This window comes from Nematolebias whitei, chromosome 8 (assembly GCF_014905685.2).
Source record: "Nematolebias whitei isolate Nwh7 chromosome 8, NemWhi1, whole genome shotgun sequence".
Lineage (NCBI taxonomy): Eukaryota > Metazoa > Chordata > Actinopteri > Cyprinodontiformes > Rivulidae > Nematolebias > Nematolebias whitei.
The window spans coordinates 25,937,166-25,954,395 of NC_056505.1; the positions used below are offsets into that span (position 1 = coordinate 25,937,166).

Consider the following 17,230-nt stretch of genomic DNA (forward strand, 5'->3'; position numbering starts at 1 on the left):
CAGCCTCGCGGTCAGGTGAAGGCGCGCCTCCGGGTGGGCGGTGATCAGAGGAATAAAAGCCGCATGCGGCAGGTGGCATCTCCCCGCAGAGTTTGGACTGAGGTGTTGGGAACATGGAGACATCTGAAACGTCCCGCACCTCGTTTGTCTTCAGGGGGACATTTGTCCACTCGACCCCTCAGACAGCGCTGCAGGTCCTGGAGGATGCGCTCCTGGGAGTGGACAACAAGGGCAAGGTGGGTCTCCTTCTCTCAGCTTTTATTATAAACACATTTTTTAATTGTTCTTCTTTTGATAATAGGCATAGATGAAAAACGTGTTTTTTCTAAGTTGAAGAGAGTTCCTTGTTAAATGTCTTTTCAGCTGTTGCTGTGTAATAAACTCAAAAGACAAAGAAAGACACGATCCCAGTTAGTAAGCAGAAATAAATGTTCTTTAGTTTAATTAGACTTTTTTGAGTTTTAAACACCAGTTTAAAAAAAATCAAGCTTGATATGAGTATTTCATAAACAGCAGTGGCAACATTCTGTTTTAACAACTCTCTCTGCAAGAAAAAAAAAATCAGGAAATCTGTAGAATAAATTAAAGACTTGTTCATATAAGAGTTATAATAATAAAAAAGTAATGTCAACATTATAATCAGCATTATAAAATTCCATGTAAGTAAAAAAAAAAAAGTATAGAAAGACGACAAAAAAAAGAAAAAACTAAACATGCTCATCAACTTTTATTTATCATGTGATCATTATTTTTAGGGATTTATTTTGTGACCGCGAGGAGAATAAATAACTCAATCCAATTTTTTAATTCGACAGATAATTTACTATGTGGAGAAAAGAGTTTAGCGGTTTTTAATAAGTTTATGTGAGGGAAGCTTGTTCAGACTGAAACTCTTAAACTTAATCATTAAACAAGTTCTTGGTATCAAAACTTATTGCTGCTGTAAATGTGCTCAGCCATGATACTGCTCTTGTAATACAGTATTTGCAACTCGGCTGTTTTCCTCTGCCTTCAGATTGCTTTCATTGGAGAAGGCAAGGAGCTGCAGAAATGGTCTCAGACGTTTGGGTTCAGCCCGTCTGAAGTGACTCAGCTGGACCAACAGTGAGTAAATGACTCCAGCAGGTTAGGTCTTTATACGGATCAGCTCAGGCGGGTTTTCCTTAAAAGCAAAGCATATGTTCAAGCTATATTTTCTGGCTTGCTGTTCTGCAGTGAGTTCTTCATGCCAGGGCTGGTGGACACCCACATCCATGCCTCCCAGTACAGCTACTGTGGCACAGCACTGGACATGCCTTTACTGCAGTGGCTCAACACCTACACCTTCCCTGTGGAGTCACGCTTCAAGGACTTAAAGTTCGCCCAGGAGGTCTACACCAAAGTGGTGGTGAGATCAGCGAGCACTCTCATAATAAAAAGGATTAACAATCCACATTTAAAGTTTACAAAACTGCTTTGTGTGTTGAAAAGTGCAAGTTGTCACACCAAGAGCAAACCATAAAATGACATAAAATGTTTAAATTAACTGTGAATTCTGTAACAAAGATCGGTTTTGGTTTACAGAGAAGAACCCTGAGAAATGGAACGACCACCGCCTGCTACTTTGCCACCATCCACACCGACGCTTCTCTCCTGCTGGCTCGGATTGCACGTAAGATGTCTCGCACGTGCACCTAAAAGTGAATCTGCAATTCCAGCCCTGGCCTTCATCAGCCTTTTCTGTCAGCTACTAAGTGAGGTTAAGCAACTGAAGTGCGTTAGATTTAAAAAATATATATATTATTTACAGGTATGTAAATGTGATTTGAAGGTCACGCATGTTTCTCCTCATACTGTATCACTGCAACACCTTTTGTCAGATGCTTTCAGCTAAAGTTGAGGAAAACAAAGATCAGTGTCCCCCTTTTTTGTGAGTTTTTCGTTTAGTAACTTTGCTGAACAAGAACATGAAGAAACCTTAAAACTGTAATATCTTTATATATATATATGTATATATATATATATATATATAATGCTCCTGACGTCTTGAAGCTGTTCTTGTCACAGATGAAAATGAGATGATCCTCACATGCTCCGTCTGAGCGAGCTGAGGAAAACATCTGATTAATCACACATATTTCAGCTCGTCGTCCACAGCTCTTCCTCTCCTCTGAGCAGAGCGGTCCTTTACCTTTATGCCTCGTCCTTATCATCCCACTGTCACGTTGCATAACGAGCTGAACATGCGCTCACATAAACGTGTAGCGGTGCAAACAGGCCAGATCAAACACTGGGTTTGGCAGCTTCCTGCGATCATTTTATGTAACCGAGGTCAGTCGTTGAACCCTCACCTTTGCTCCGTTCTGTTACTGTTACACGTAAGCGTAGTGAGCTTCAGTATTTTCCAAACACTTAGTTTTCTGATTAGTTTAGCGTAAAATAAAATCTTCATGTCCATTATTTGTTCACGTAGGAGCATTGTAAAAGGATTTGATCAATAGGATTTGCTGTTTTCCATGACACTGAATGTTTGGTCTCATTATATCAACCCTGCACACATAAACCTGGACTGACCTGCTCCTGTTTGCTCCGTCATGCTTACCTTGTTGAGCACAGCCTGATTATTTAGAGTTCCTTCATCCCAGGTGGTCAGAACAGGAGCACACGAGACAGATCTCTGCCTAATTGTCTGTTATTTGTAGCATCTCAGTAAGCAACAAGTCAGAATTGTCTCATTAGAATGAAGTGTTTGAGATGTTATCAATCTTTTTTTACCTGTTGAGAATAATTCATTATTTGCTGCAAAAAAATAATGAATTTGTTGATGTTGACAAATTGGCAGATGTTCGAAGCCACAGAGAGGTCAAATTGCTTCACACACGCTTACTAACGTAATGAAGGCGGCACAGCTGAAGAGGATTATTATTTAATATATTAGACATTTGTTTTGTACAGTTACAGATGTTTGTTAATAAATGTGCCTGTGTGACAATTGGGACAAAGCTTTGACTCAGGAATATATTTTTGTTATTACTTTATGGAAAGAAAAGAATATCGAGATATATATCGTATATCGCGATTTATCTTAAAAATATTGAGATATTAATTTTGGTCCATATCGCTGTTATAATGGGGGCTGATGCGGGCCCTGAGCTACTGCAAGTAGCTGTGGTCCTCAGGCCTCATCTCAGACCCCAGGCCCCGCCTCCAGCCTACGCCTATGACCTTATTGTGTTTTGGGGACAGTTTTTGAGCTTGATAATATGAAAAGTTAAAAAATATATATGCTGCTTCTGAACTGCTTGAATGATCTCATGCATGTGTTGTATCACTGCTTATCTGCATCATTACATATCATATATAAGGGAATTGCTTGATGTCAAACTCAGTTACATAAGAGGCCAAAATAAATTAGGGGCCAGTTTCAGTCGATGCCCACCATCTTTTCTTGGTTGCATGCAGATTGGTCTCATTTGACGTTCTCTGTTGCTCTTTCCGCATCAGAAATCGAAGATTACTGAAAAATTAAACCTTTTTTTTTTGTTTCAAAGTTAGTCAGCTGTCATGAGAACTAAATTAAGTATCAGTTCTTTTAAGCAAAATGAAAAAAGTTAAAATATTTTACATTTTAAATCTTATCTTGTGAGGCCAGATAAGTTAACAAGAGCCATATTTAGTTTGTGGGCCTTGAGTTTGACACAAACAGTTCCCTTCTCTCTGTTTCGCTTGTGTCTCCAACAGGAAATGTGTCATTTTGAATCTTACAACATAAAAATTTCATCTTGTAGATTTCTCTAATTTAAAGGATAGATCTCAGCCCTCACAGACACATCATACCTGAGCTAAAACTGCCGTGTGTTGCTAATATTCAGTGTGTTATTCCCATTTGGTCATTTTCAACTCGTTTATGTCTCGTATGTGCAGATGACTTTGGACAGCGTGCGTTAGTGGGGAAGGTGTGCATGGACAGGAACAGCTCTGTCAAACATTACAAAGAAACGTCCCAGGAGTCTGAAGACGAGACACACCGGTGCGTATCAGCTGTTCTCATCGACGTTCACGTGAAAAAACTGATTTGATGTGAAAATTCTTGGCTTTTTGAAGAGCGACACCCAGAAAAAAAAAACAACACACAGAGTGTTTTTTTATGTTTGTTTTTTTTAATCAAATTCAATTCAATTTCAATTCAATTTATTTATATAGCACCAAATCACAACAAAGTTGTCTCAGGGCACTTTACAGGAACATTCACATACATAAAAGCCAATTAGTAAAGTTCTGTATCTAAGGAATCCAGCAGACAAGATGAATCTTGGCTTCGTTGCAGTCTCCCATCCTGAGCAAGCACAGTGGTAACAGTGGAAAGGAAAAACTCCCTTTTAACAGGAAGAAACCTCCAGCAGAACCAGGCTCAGGACAAGCGGCCATCTGCTTTGACCGGCTTGTTGAGAGGACAGGAAGGAGAGACAGACAAACATAGAATGGTAGATCCAGGTGTAGGTCCAGGTGTATCTGGAAGGAAAAAACAAACACACATGTTAAGGATAGAAAAAATAATTACAAATACAAAACAGGTTGAGCAGAGTAAGTAAAGACAGTAGTAGAGTGAAAAGTGTATTCAGTTTGTCCTCCAGCAGTCTAAGCCTATAGCAGCATAACTAAGGGACAGCTCAGGAAACCCAAGCCGAAACTAACTATAGGATTTATCAAAAAGGAACGTCTTAAGCCTAGTTTTAAAACTGGATAATGTGTCAGCCTCACAGACAGAGATTGGAAGTTGGTTCCACAAGAGAGGAGCCTGATAACTCAAAAGATCTGCCTCCCATTCTGTTTTTGTAAATTCTAGGGACCACAAGTAAACCTGCAGTCTGAGAGCGAAGTGCTCTGTTAGGAAAATATGGAACAATAAGATCTGTAATAAAAGATGGAGCTAGGTTGTTGAGAGCTTTGTAGGTTAGAAGTAATATTTTGAATTCTATTCTGGATTTGACAGGGAGCCAATAGAGAGAAACTAAAACTGGAGAGATATGATCTCTCCCAGTAACTCCAGTTAAGACTCTGGCAGCAGCATTTTGGATCAACTGAAGACTTTTTAAAGACGTATTTGGACATCCAGATAATAAACCATTGCAATAGTCCAGTCTAGACGTGACAAATGCATGAACCAGTTTTTCTGCATCATTTTTAGATGTTTCTAATTTTAGTGATATTACGCAGGTGGAAGAAGGCAGTTCTAGTAACGTTTTTAATGTGGGGGGTAAAAGACATGTCCTGATCAAAAATAACACCAAGATTTTTAACATTAGAGCTGGAGGACAGATTAATGTCATCTAAGGAGGGAGAAAGACTGAAAAATTCATTCCTAAGGTGCTCAGGTCCAAAAAACAAAACCTCAGTTTTGTCTGTGTTCAACAGGAGAAAATTAAGGGTCATCCAGGTTTTTATGTCTTTAAGACATGCTGGTAGTCTAAGTAGCTGATTGGATTCATTGGGTTTAATGGACAAATATAATTATGTGTCATCAGCATAACAATGTAAATTTATCCCATGCTGTTTAATAACTTTACCTAATGGAAGCATATATAAAGTAAAGTAATGCAAGGATTTTAACTAATTCATTGTGGAAAGTCGGGTTTAGTAGGGGTTTTAGAAACTGCTCTATTGTTGTTCAATAAATGTGAGCTTTAGCTAAATTGTTCACCCGTGTTCCTTCTACATTTATTCGTACCATTTTTTTAGTTTCCCATCCAAAACATGAAACCCTGAGTGCTTGAATAGAATCATGAATAGTTTCCTCTTGTCCTGCATGTTTTACCTTTCACCCTCAAGTCTTCTTCAATTCTGATTTCAGATCAGGAGTTTCAGACTTAAAAGTCATAATTGACATGAATACAACTTGTATGGGTTCAAATAATAGCCGATCGGGTCTTTCGCTGTTTGGTTATCCTCGTGCAAACTCTTTGGTTTCGACCCGCTCCAGGAATATGAAGCGTTGATTTGAAGCGTGTGTCTCGTGTTTCTCTCATCCTGTGAAGGACAGACTCCAGGATCCCTCTACAGAATGATGCAGGGGAGTTTTCTCTGAGTGAGATTTAAAAAAAACAAGACAACAACTTCAGCAGATTACATTGATGTGTGCTGGAGATTATATAGTTTGCAGTTTTATTCAATCTCTTAGGAGAATTTAGTGTTTTTCTCCTAACGAGGAACATTCTTCATATTAACTGTAATATGAGGCATGTTGTGCAGCGTAATCTACATTTTTGTACTGGGTATACTGTACTTAGAAACCAAAGTACACTGGTTATTACAATGTACTCGTCAATTTATTTAGATTTTTAAGCATATTGAACATTTCAAAATTTCTCTGATGCTTATAAATATACAACAAACTTTCTATAACAGTTGGCTTTCTATTAAAAACATGTAGAATGTATAAAAGAGTATCAAAGCAAAACATGTTCTAGTACTAAGTAGTAAGTACGGAAGTATTAATTGTACAATAATTTACTGGATAAGCGAATGTAATAAACAAGCTACATACAGACAGATTGTTACGGAAGCGTTTAGCTGGTATTTAACGTATCAGTGACACGTGTCTAATGATATGTCATGTATCATTGGGTACTTTTTCATGGGTTTACCGAAATGCTCAAGTTTTTCTAGTGGGCATACTCCGTATACTCACGTATCGCGTAGACTACACCACTGATGTTGTGTAATATTTGACTTTATTTGCATGTATCTGAGTTTGATATAATCTCATCCTTATAAATGTTGTATTTTTTTGAGTCATGTTTAAAGTGCAGTGACAGCTGGTGATGTTAAAACTACAATTCAATCTTTTCTTTGTTCCCCTAAGGTTCATCAAAGAGCTCCTGAACAAAAAGGTAAGGATGTGTAGCCCAGTGGTCTGAAGAAGGCTCAAGAAGAGCCTGATCACGATTGTTTTCTGTTTGTTTCTGTGGGGGTCCTGGTTGGGACAGTACCCTCTGGTGAAGCCGGTGGTGACTCCACGGTTTGCTCCGTCCTGCACCGAGGACCTGCTCTCCAAGCTGGGGGCGATAGCGAAGAATAACAACCTGCACATCCAGGTGAGTTCACCGTGGCAAACAAGAGGACTCTTTCCACCCAGACCAACTCATATTGCAGATGTCTTGGTATCTACCATGGTTGAGTCAGGTCCTCTGTGTCTGACTCAACCATGCCAGATGATATTTCAGATTTTTGACCTTCACTGTCTAAAATTAACCTTTTGTCTTTCCTGGACAGAGTCACATCAGTGAAAACACAGAGGAAGTGAAGCTTGTAATGAAGCAGTTTCCTGACGCCGAGTCGTACACAGACGTCTACCACAAGTGCAATCTTCTCACTGACAAGGTGAGAACTTTAAAACGGCTCTGGGCAAAGAAAGTGACAGATGACATTCATGCAGGCAGAAATTGATAAGACTCGCGCTGTGAATGATTCACAGACAGTGATGGCCCACGGCTGCCACCTCAGTGATAAAGAGCTGGATCTGTTCAGGGAAACAGGAGCCTCTTTGTCCCACTGTCCCAACTCCAACTTCTCGTAAGTCTCTACTCAGAACTGCTACGTGTGTCCAAATTCTCTGAAACATCAATGATGATGATGCAGAATGAAGATTTTAAAACCTACACATGTGATGGTCATTGTTAAGGTCTGACTGTAAAAGATACAACATACTGTACAAATGTTTTAAAAGTTTGCATGAAGGATGTTATTACATGTACTTTAGTGCACGCAGTAGTTAATTTTACTATCTCTTTGTCCATGCAGGTTGTGCAGTGGACTGTTAAATGTTCGAAATGTCCTGAATCACAACGTGAAGTGTGGACTGGGTACAGGTGGGTTTTCTTTCCCACTTTAAAACCTTTGGGATTTACCTTTTGTTGCTGTTTATTTTCTCTAGATAATTAATATAAATCAGAAAAACAATCTTTAAAGAAATAAAACTGTCTTTTCAACACCCAAGTTCACAAAACAAATCAGTTCCCTGTTTGTTTTCTGTTTGCGGTGGTGCGTCAGACGTGGCCGGGGGCTACTCATCCTCTGTGCTCGATGCTGTTAGAAAAACTCTGGATGCCTCCAAAGTCCTGACGATCCAGGACCCGGAACACAACACGCTGTCCTTCGAGGAGGTGTTCAGACTGGCCACACTGGGAGGAAGCCAAGGTGCGACCCCACCACAAACCAGCCGTTACTCCAAAACTGCAAACCTAAATTAATTATACCTTCAGCCACTCCATTAGTCTTGTTGTGTTTATTATACAATGTGTTTTTTTTTTTACTAATTTCCTTAATTTTAAATGAATCTCTGATTATCTGATCAGAATTTGAAGTTGAAGTCTAAACTCGGATGCATTCAGGACACAACAAAGAGACAATGTGTCCTGATTGTTAGGTTAATAAAGACAATAAACTGTATGATGAATCCTATTTTTATGCTACAATACAGGGTTTCTACAACTCGATTTAACATGATTAAGAGTGTAGAAACTCCTAAATATCTGATCTGATCATCATCTTTAAACAAACTGCGGCAGCAGAAATGTTATGTTCAACACTGTTCAGTCAGATCTAGACGGTTTATTTTTTGCTGAGACGTTTTGTCCTCCATCCAAAGAACTTCTTCAGTCTGAGGAGCCACCAAACAAACAGGTTTCCACAAAACAGCAGAGGAAAAAAGCAGTTTGCTGGTGCTAAGATGGCCTCCGGGGCCCGCCCTCTCCCCCATCAAATCCTCTGAGACAATCATGCCAAAGTGGTTCAAAACACCAAAGTTCATGCTCAATAATCCAGGAAAAAAAATCTAACAATGTTCAGTCAGGTCATCTGGATGATTTCTTTTTATGCTGAGACGTTTCATCCTTCATCCATAGGACTTCTTCAATCTGAGGAGCCACAAACAAACTGACTGAAGGCCATCTTAGCACCAGAAAACTGTTTTTTTTCCACTATGGAGCGTGCTGTTTTGTGGAAATCAATTTTTTTGGTGGCTCCTCAGATGGAAGAAGTCCTTTGGATGAAGGACGAAACGTCTCAGCAAAAAAAGAAACCCTCCAGATGACCTGACTGAACATTGTTGGATTTTTTCCCTTGATTATTGAACATGAACTTTGTGTTATCTTGTGTTGTTGTTGTTTTGTCATATAACAGGTCATCTATATAATGAAATGTTCAGGATGAGAAAAACTGATTCGACTTGATAAAAAACAAATAAAATAAAATAAAAAAAAACAAGAAACACTAAATCATACAATTAATGTACAAAATAAGCTATCAAACTGTGAAAATGAAATATATTTACAAGGTTCAAAAGAAATACAGTAAACAACAACATGGTAGAATATAATGGTGCAAGTAGGATGATTTAGTATGAATAAGTATTTCACAGGTTGTAATATAAACTAAAATACGGATGATATATATTGTATATAACTAACATGGGTTCAATAGAAAGAGACAGTTTAAATAATGGCACATCAGCTTTTTGTTATGTTATTTCTGTTCGTAGCCTTATCCATGGATGACCAAATAGGAAACTTCGAAGTGGGAAAAGACTTTGATGCTTTAAGGGTTAATGTGGCAGCTAAAGGTGGACCCATCGATCTGATCCAGTCTGATGCACCAAAGGTACTGAGGCAACATCTTATATTGTTTAAAACACAAATAAATAAAAAGCAGGAACTGCAGGTTTCAGTGCACCAGTAATTTATGATCAATTAAATTTCAGATCCTTTTGGAGAAGTTCTTAAACCTGGGTGAGTTTTATTTTTTAATACTTTTACTCAGACACTTTTCTTGTGTATAGTTTTTTAAATTCGTATGTCGTTTGACAGGTGATGATCGTAACATCGTGGAGGTGTTTGTAGCTGGGAGGAAGATGGTCCCGTTCACAGATGCGAGAGCGTCTGACAAATCTGACTGAGACATGTGCCTCAAATGGGAAAATGAAAAAGTCATGGCTGCATGAACATGCACTTTTGCACAAGCTTGAACACATAGGAGGTTTAGTAGATCCAAACATGGATGTGGAAGATAAACTATGCAATTTAATGGAGGTCAAAAAGACTCGAGATCAGCTGAGCCTGAATTTATTCAGATAGGCTGATTTAAAAAAAAGGCTGTCAGGCTGTTAATTAGGAAATGAGGGACTTATTGGATGCTGTTTGCACTTTTTCAATTAATTGAGGCTGATTATTAGCCAGACACTTGATGTTTCTGCTCTTTATGTCCAAAGTTTAGCTTAAAATTAAGCCCCATTTCCTCTTTGTTCACTTAAACATCAAACATTTCTACTTAAACGTGTTTTAAAGAAACAGGGAGACAAACTTGGATGTCAGATTTTTATAACATTTTCCATCGCATGCACATTTAAATCCTACTAATCTCCAAATGTAGGACTTGGTGCCTCTCGGTGTACTCAGGGAACAGAAGCTGCACTGCCTGACCTGAAACTCTGCAGCATGAAGATCCTTGTGTTGTGAAAACAATGCTCTGTTAGCCAAAGACTGAAGCTGGAATAAATAGTTTTAAGCATAACTAATTCAGATTTTCACAGTACACTCCATACAAATGCAGCCGTTCAAATATTTAAAGCAGAGGAGACACATGACAGCACAGTCTGCTGCACTGTTTCTGAGAAAATGGATTCCTTTCTATATTCATTCAAATAAAATAAATCTTCTATCTAAATGATTCAAAAATCTCAATCCTGATTGTTCTCAGTGCCAACTGACCTCAGTACCTTTAGAAGGGAAGCAGTTCAGGATATTGATCTTATTAAACTCTGCTTAATTTCATATTGTTTATATTTTCAATATAGTTTTTTTCTTTTCAAATTGAGAACTTAGTTTTTTCAGACAAACTTACGTTTTACTAAATATGTTGCTAATTTTGTCACATCGCACTGTATCACAATTATTTTATGGTATAAGTCAAGAACTGTGTATTTTATCATCTGTTACATAATAAAAAATAAATAAATAAAGAACATTAAATCAGTTTGACCTTTTAGCTCAGATGTCATCTGTTATTTATGTCATGTATGTCATTAGCTTTTATGAGCTTTGAGCCCATGTGATGGAGGACAAAAGGGAGCGATATAAACAAACAAATGACCTCTGACCCCTCCGGACCACCACAGCACAGCTTCAAACCCTAAATATTTATCTCCATCTGGGTCAGACAGGTCCGATGATGACAGACATTAGGTCCAGGGAGCCAGGTTTATGCTCTAAATTTATTAATTTATATTTCTGTATGTGCAATACCATAACAGCCATCAGAGGGCAGCACTAGTCATCAAATACACATGACGTGCAGGAATAAAATATGAAGATGTGCCTTCATTGATTACTTTCTGAAAGTTTCTTTAAAATCCGAAGTGTTCATGAAATATTTTGCTAACAGACCAATTATGCATATGACTCTCAGGGAAGAGAGGGAGGCCATTTAGAGGCGGGCACTAGTTTCTTTATTTTGATGTTGTAATTTATGACAAAACAAAAAACAACATTTGTATAGTAAGTACAGCATATGAACTCAGTGTCAGTATTCAATGAAGATATTTAGCTATATTTTAGTCCAGTTTATGAATCACTGATGTATAATTCTGAATAATATCTCCATCCATCCATCCATCCATTTTCTTTACCCGCTTATTCCATTTTTGGGTCACAGGGGTCGCTGGTGCCCATGTCCAGCAATCACTGTGCGAGGGGCGGGGTACACCCTGGACAGGTCGCAAGTCCATCACAGGGCCACATAGAGACAAACGAGACAAACAACCATTCACTCTCTCACTCACACCTAGGGACAATTTAGAGTTACCAATCAGTCTAACATGCATGTTTTTGGTCTGTGGGAGGAAACCGGAGTACCCGGAGAAAACCCACGCATGCACGGAGAGAACATGCAAACTCCACCCAGAAAGGCCCCTGGACCGGGGTTTGAACCAAGGACCTGCTCGCTGAGAGGCAGCAGCTCTACCAGTTGCGCCACCGTGCTGCCCAAATAATATCTCATGTTGCCTAATGTCAATGTCAATGTCAATTTATTTATATAGCACATAAAAACAACAAAAGCTGACCAAAGTGCTTTACAGTTAAGACAATATATATTTTATTATCCTCAGGATAAAAAGATAAAGGGACAAGACAGCCCCTGGTTTACTCCAGAGCTAGCTGACCTCCTGCACAGGAAAGATCATCTTTGGGCCGCAGTGAGAAAATCTGACTCAGACACTGATTGGTTGAGTTTTCAACAGATGAGGAATAAATGCACAACTGCTGTCAAAGCAGCAAAACGCAACTATTTATTATCTCAGACCTCCAAAAATCTAAATGACCCTAACAGTTTCTGGAAAACCATCAAATCTCTCTCAGCCCCCCCCCCCCCCAAATCATCTGACCTCCCATCACAACTTCTCGTTAACTCTGCTCCTGTGTCAAATAAGCACGAGATCCTGAACTGTTTCAACAAACATTTTGTTGCTTCTAGTTCTTTATTTGACACAGTTACTAATGGAAAATCAGCCACTTCACTTAATAACCAAACTTCTACAAATCAAATCCCTCCTACAAGTCAATCCTCAGTTAATCACAGCTTCTCTTTTTCTCCATTCTCAGTCAGTGAGGTCAATAAACTGTTAAAAGATCTTGATCCTAAATAATCTGCAGGTCCAGATGAACTTCCATCTTATTTCTTAAGGCTGGCTGCTCATATCATCACAGTCCCTGTGACCCACATCTTCAATCTCTCCACAAGACAAAACTCCATCCCAGACACTTGGAAAACAGCCTTTGTTCTTCCTTTGCTGAAGGGAGGAGACCCCACCTCACTGAACAACTATTGACCAATCTCTAAACTCTGCATTTTAGCCAAGGTTCTAGAAAAACTGATAAACTCTCAAATCAAAAATTACCTGGACTCATTTAACATCTTACCTCCACATCAATCTGGTTTCAGGAAACAACACAGCACAACCACTGCTTCACTGAAGGTTCTTAATGACGTTGTTGAAGCACTGGATGCTAAGGATTATTGTGCTGCAATTTCTTTAGACCTGTCTAAAGCTTTTGACACTGTGGATCAGAACATCTTGTGTCATAAACTCTCAGAAATTGGTTTCTCAGATCACACCATTGGTTGGTTCTCTAACTATCTCTCAGACAATGTATTCAAGACAATAGTACTTCCTCCAGTTATTTAACAGTCAACAATGGTGTACCACAAGTCTCAGTCTTAGGACCCACCCTCTTTACAATCTACATAGGTAATGCAGGTCAAAACATCCCTGATGCATCCATACATTTCTATGCTGATGACACAGTTGTTTATTGTCGAGCTAAAACAGTTGATAAGGCTCTCCAACTTTTGAAATCTGCATTTAACATCATCCAGTCTGATTTGTTCCACCTCAAACTTGTCCTAAATGCCGACAAAACCAAAAGGATGCTTTTTTCAAATAGGAAGTTGGTCCCAGCAGTTCTTCCTCTGATTTCATCCTCAAATGGTGTCCCCATTGAGTTTGTTGATTCCTATAAATATTTGGGTATCTTGGTCGACTCGCATCTTTCTTTTAAGCTCCATGTGGAAAACCTAGTAAAGAAACTGAAAGTTAAACTGGGTTTCTTTTTCAGAAACAGATCCTGTCTAACCCTGAATGCTAGAAAACGCCTTGTTTCTGTGACCTTCCTTCCCTCCATTGATTACGGTGACATTATTTCCATGAACGTTCCTACAAGAACCCTGCAGATGTTGGATGCTGTCTATCATGGTGCACTAAGATTCATAACTGGCTGTGATTATCGTACCCATCACTGCACCCTGTATTCACTGGTTAACTGGACATCATTAACTTCACGCAGACTCTCTCACTGGTATATTTTCATCTTTAAATCACTTCTTGGTCTGCTGCCTTCATACATCTCCTCCTTAATGTCTCTGCATGAGTGCAGCTACAGCGTGCGCTCTCAGGACATTATTACCTGCAGTGTTCCCTCAGTGAGAACTGAACTTGGCAAAAGGGCCTTCTCCTACTCTGCTCCTGTTTCCTGGAATATCTTACAAAAATATCTGAAGCTCTCGACCTTAACCTCTCTAAGTGGCTTTAAGAATCTGTTGGACTCCTGGCAGGGACCAATGCAGACATGTTCCTGTTTTTAGTTTTCTACATTCGCCTTATAATCTAGCTGCTTTTGTTACTTTTTTGCCATCTTATTTGTAAAAAAAATAAATAAATCTGTAAGCCTTTTTATAACTGTCTGTTGTTGTCGCTGTTGTCCATTGTTGTCATCATTCTTTGTTGAAATCAGGTCTCTCTTGTAAATGAGTCCTCGAGGCTCAATGGGATTTACCTGTCGAAATAAAGATTGAATGAATAATTGTGTACCATAAATCCAGAGTTTGTCGACTTTGAACTAACCCGTTTAAATGCACTTTAAACGCAACTTCAATCTAGAGGGTTATTATCCCAACATCGGGTTTTAAAGGAAGCAGAAGTTACGACTTTCGCTGTGAAATCACCGTTCCTTTCAAGAAAATGTGAAAAAGCTCGTTGTTTAACTTAATGTAGAGCCGAGTCAGTCCATAGAGGAGAAGTGAAGGAGACTACTGTACAGTACGTACTTTAATGTATTCGCCTGCGCAGTCTGCAAGACTAAACTCAGGGCTTACATAATCCATTCATCCTACAAGCGTAAACCCGGAAGTACCCTTGGAAAGTAAAAAACAACAAAGCTGCAGTTTTTTCCTTCAGGCTTTCTGCAAACCAGTCCACCAACAAGAATATTAAATATACAAGGTATGAGTCTTTTTTTTAAATGTCTGTTCTACCCTGCTTTTGTTCTTTTAGCTAACGTGAAACATGCCTGCAAGAATCTGAGCTTTTACAAATAAAAATGTGTTAACTAATAAATGGTCTCCAAAAGCAATGTATACATATAATGCAGTTTTTAATTATAGTTGTAGATAAAAACATGTGATGTAAAAATAGGTGTTTCACTTATTTTGTTACCCTCTAAAAACAAAATAGCTTCAACAGGCTGTTGCTTGTACTACTCATACGAAAACAAGCAAAAAGTTAGTTACACAGATGTAATCAGTTACTAAATTGTACAGGAAAATCAATTAAAAAAAGGTATTTAATTGAAGTGTAATTACTGGTCCCTGAGCAGTAATTAAAAGTAAACAGTAATGTGGTGTTTCCATCATCTGTTTATTGACACTGATACAACTTCCTCTTCAGCCCTGAAACCATCTAAAGTCCCATCATGCCTCTGTTTCGGGCGTCGGGTTGCCAGGCAGGGGTCAAGGCTCAGCCCCAACGGAGACGTCAGAGGGTCAGGAGGGGGACAGGAAGCTGCTGTGTGACTCAGGATGATGACTGTGTCTCTTCTCTGAGACACCTGTGTCTGATGAACCTCGCTGACAACATGAAGGACGTGTGGGTGAAGGACTACACGGACAACTACCTTGATCATTACTTCTTCAGATACATCATGGGGCCCTTCAACTTACTGCGTGAGTCCATGAGGGCTTATTTAACACGTGAATGGCTTTTAACAAACCCATCTATCCATTATCTTTACCCGCTTATTCCATTTTGGGTCACAGGGGTCGCTGGTGCCCATGTCCAGCAATCACTGTGCGAGGGGCGGGGTACACCCTGGACGGGTCGCAAGTCCATCACAGGGCCACACAGAGACAAACGAGACAAACAACCATTCACTCTCTCATTCACACCTAGGGACAATTTAGAGTTACCAATCAGCCTAACATGCATGTTTTTGGTCTGTGGGAGGAAACCTGAGTACCCGGAGAAAACCCACGCATGCACGGAGAGAACATGCAAACTCCACCCAGAAGGGCCCCTGGACTGGGGTTTGAACCAAGGACCTGCTCGCTGAGAGGCAGCAGCTCTACCAGTTGTGCCACCGTGCTGCCTTTTAACAAACCCGTTTGCTCCAATTTTGTTTCTGCTTGTTTGTGCAGAAGAGTAGTTTTATCTGCACCACAAGTCGTTCATGATTATTTTGTTGCAACCAGCTTTATAGTTAAAAGCTGTATTCATAAACGCCGTTTCACTGCCTCACCAACACGCCTACAAACACTGGAAGGGAAATTTTTCCACTTTCAAGTTTCTTTCTGAAACTTCCTCCTGTGAATATTAAACTTGATGAAGCAATGTAATGCTGGCTGTCTCCTCTCTGTCTCTGTTAATCTGCCTGCAGCTGGAGAGCTCGTGGAGGAGCTGACATCGTGGCTGTGTCGTCGAAAGCAGCTGTCTCGACCGGCCCTCCACCTCCTGCTGGTCCCGCAGCTCCGAGGCCTGTCCCTAGAGAAGTGTCCCGGGCTGGCGACCTCGGCCCTCTGCGGCCACATTGCTGCTCGTTGCCAGGTAAAACAGGAATCTCGACTCTGTATCTGTGGTTTGTGCTTATAAACTACTGTTAAATCTGAAAAGTCCTTTTTCTCTTGTGACTGTTTGTATGTTTTAAAAAAAATGGTTTCAATGGGCTTGGGGAAAAAAAATTATTTTATTGCAGGCTGAATTTATTTATTTATTTTTTCATTTTTAAACGTGTATGTCGTTGCTAATGTGAATGAAAAATGAAAAACCACTGTAATGACTACATTTGAAGGTAATGTTTTTGCCAGCATTCCACATCTAATAGACAGCAAACAAAATGGCTATAACTCAGTTGGCTTTACAGCTATTGAGCTACAATTTGATGTAGTCGTAACTGAGAGTCGTTCACAACACATACTTTTAAGTAGAGCTGTCATTTCTAACCCGAAGCCCGGCCCGGACCGACCCAAATTAGGGCCGGTCCGGGCCGTTATAATGTGATTAATGTGCGGGCCGGTCTCGGGCTTTGATGCGGTTTTATGAATCATACAGCACAAATAAACTAAGAATGCACAATGTAAAATTGTGTTAATCTTGTTGAGGAGGAGGCAGTTTGGTCCGACCGGCTGGTTTAAAGAGGTTTAAAAAAGTCGCGTTAAGCTCAGATGAACACCTGGCACCGGTCGTGCGCGTCTGCTGACCCGCTGGTTGAAATGGACTTGCAATCTGTCCAGTGTTTATCCCGCCTTTCGCACAGTGACTGCTGGACATGGGCACCAGTGACCCCCACTACCCGAAAAGGAAGAAGCAGGTAAAGATGATGATGGATGGATGGATGGATGGATGGATGGATGGATGGATGGATGGATGGAT

General features: G+C 39.7%; 2 protein-coding genes across 2 annotated transcripts in view; both read left to right on the forward strand.

The window, feature by feature from the left end:
• Positions 1–1,215: 1,215 nt before the first annotated feature.
• Positions 1,216–9,931, forward strand: gda (guanine deaminase). Its single transcript, XM_037680508.1, has 12 exons — positions 1,216–1,387; positions 1,564–1,651; positions 3,904–4,009; positions 6,842–6,869; positions 6,966–7,073; positions 7,252–7,359; positions 7,454–7,551; positions 7,780–7,847; positions 8,029–8,175; positions 9,518–9,636; positions 9,737–9,764; positions 9,843–9,931. Exons 1-12 carry the CDS (start codon positions 1,226–1,228, stop codon positions 9,929–9,931), a joined length of 1,149 nt encoding a protein of 382 aa, XP_037536436.1. The 5' UTR covers positions 1,216–1,225.
• A 5,347-nt stretch (positions 9,932–15,278) lies between these two features.
• Positions 15,279–17,230, forward strand: part of si:ch211-214j8.12 (uncharacterized protein LOC100000539 homolog) — a 5,635-nt gene continuing 3,683 nt past the window's right edge. Inside the window, exons 1-2 of the mRNA XM_037680671.1 lie at positions 15,279–15,528; positions 16,239–16,405. Of these exons, the coding sequence (XP_037536599.1) occupies positions 15,279–15,528; positions 16,239–16,405 (417 nt within the window). The remainder of the gene's footprint in view (positions 15,529–16,238; positions 16,406–17,230) is intronic.

Excerpts from the sequence above, each read along its gene's own strand:
- gda (XM_037680508.1), top strand. The coding sequence starts at position 1,226 with ATGCCAGGGCTGGTGGACACCCACATCCATGCCTCCCAGTACAGCTAC. Across the intron at positions 7,552-7,779 it reads TGTCCCAACTCCAACTTCTC|GTTGTGCAGTGGACTGTTAA; the intron begins GTAAGTCTCTAC and ends TTGTCCATGCAG. Across the intron at positions 8,176-9,517 it reads CACACTGGGAGGAAGCCAAG|CCTTATCCATGGATGACCAA; the intron begins GTGCGACCCCAC and ends TTCTGTTCGTAG.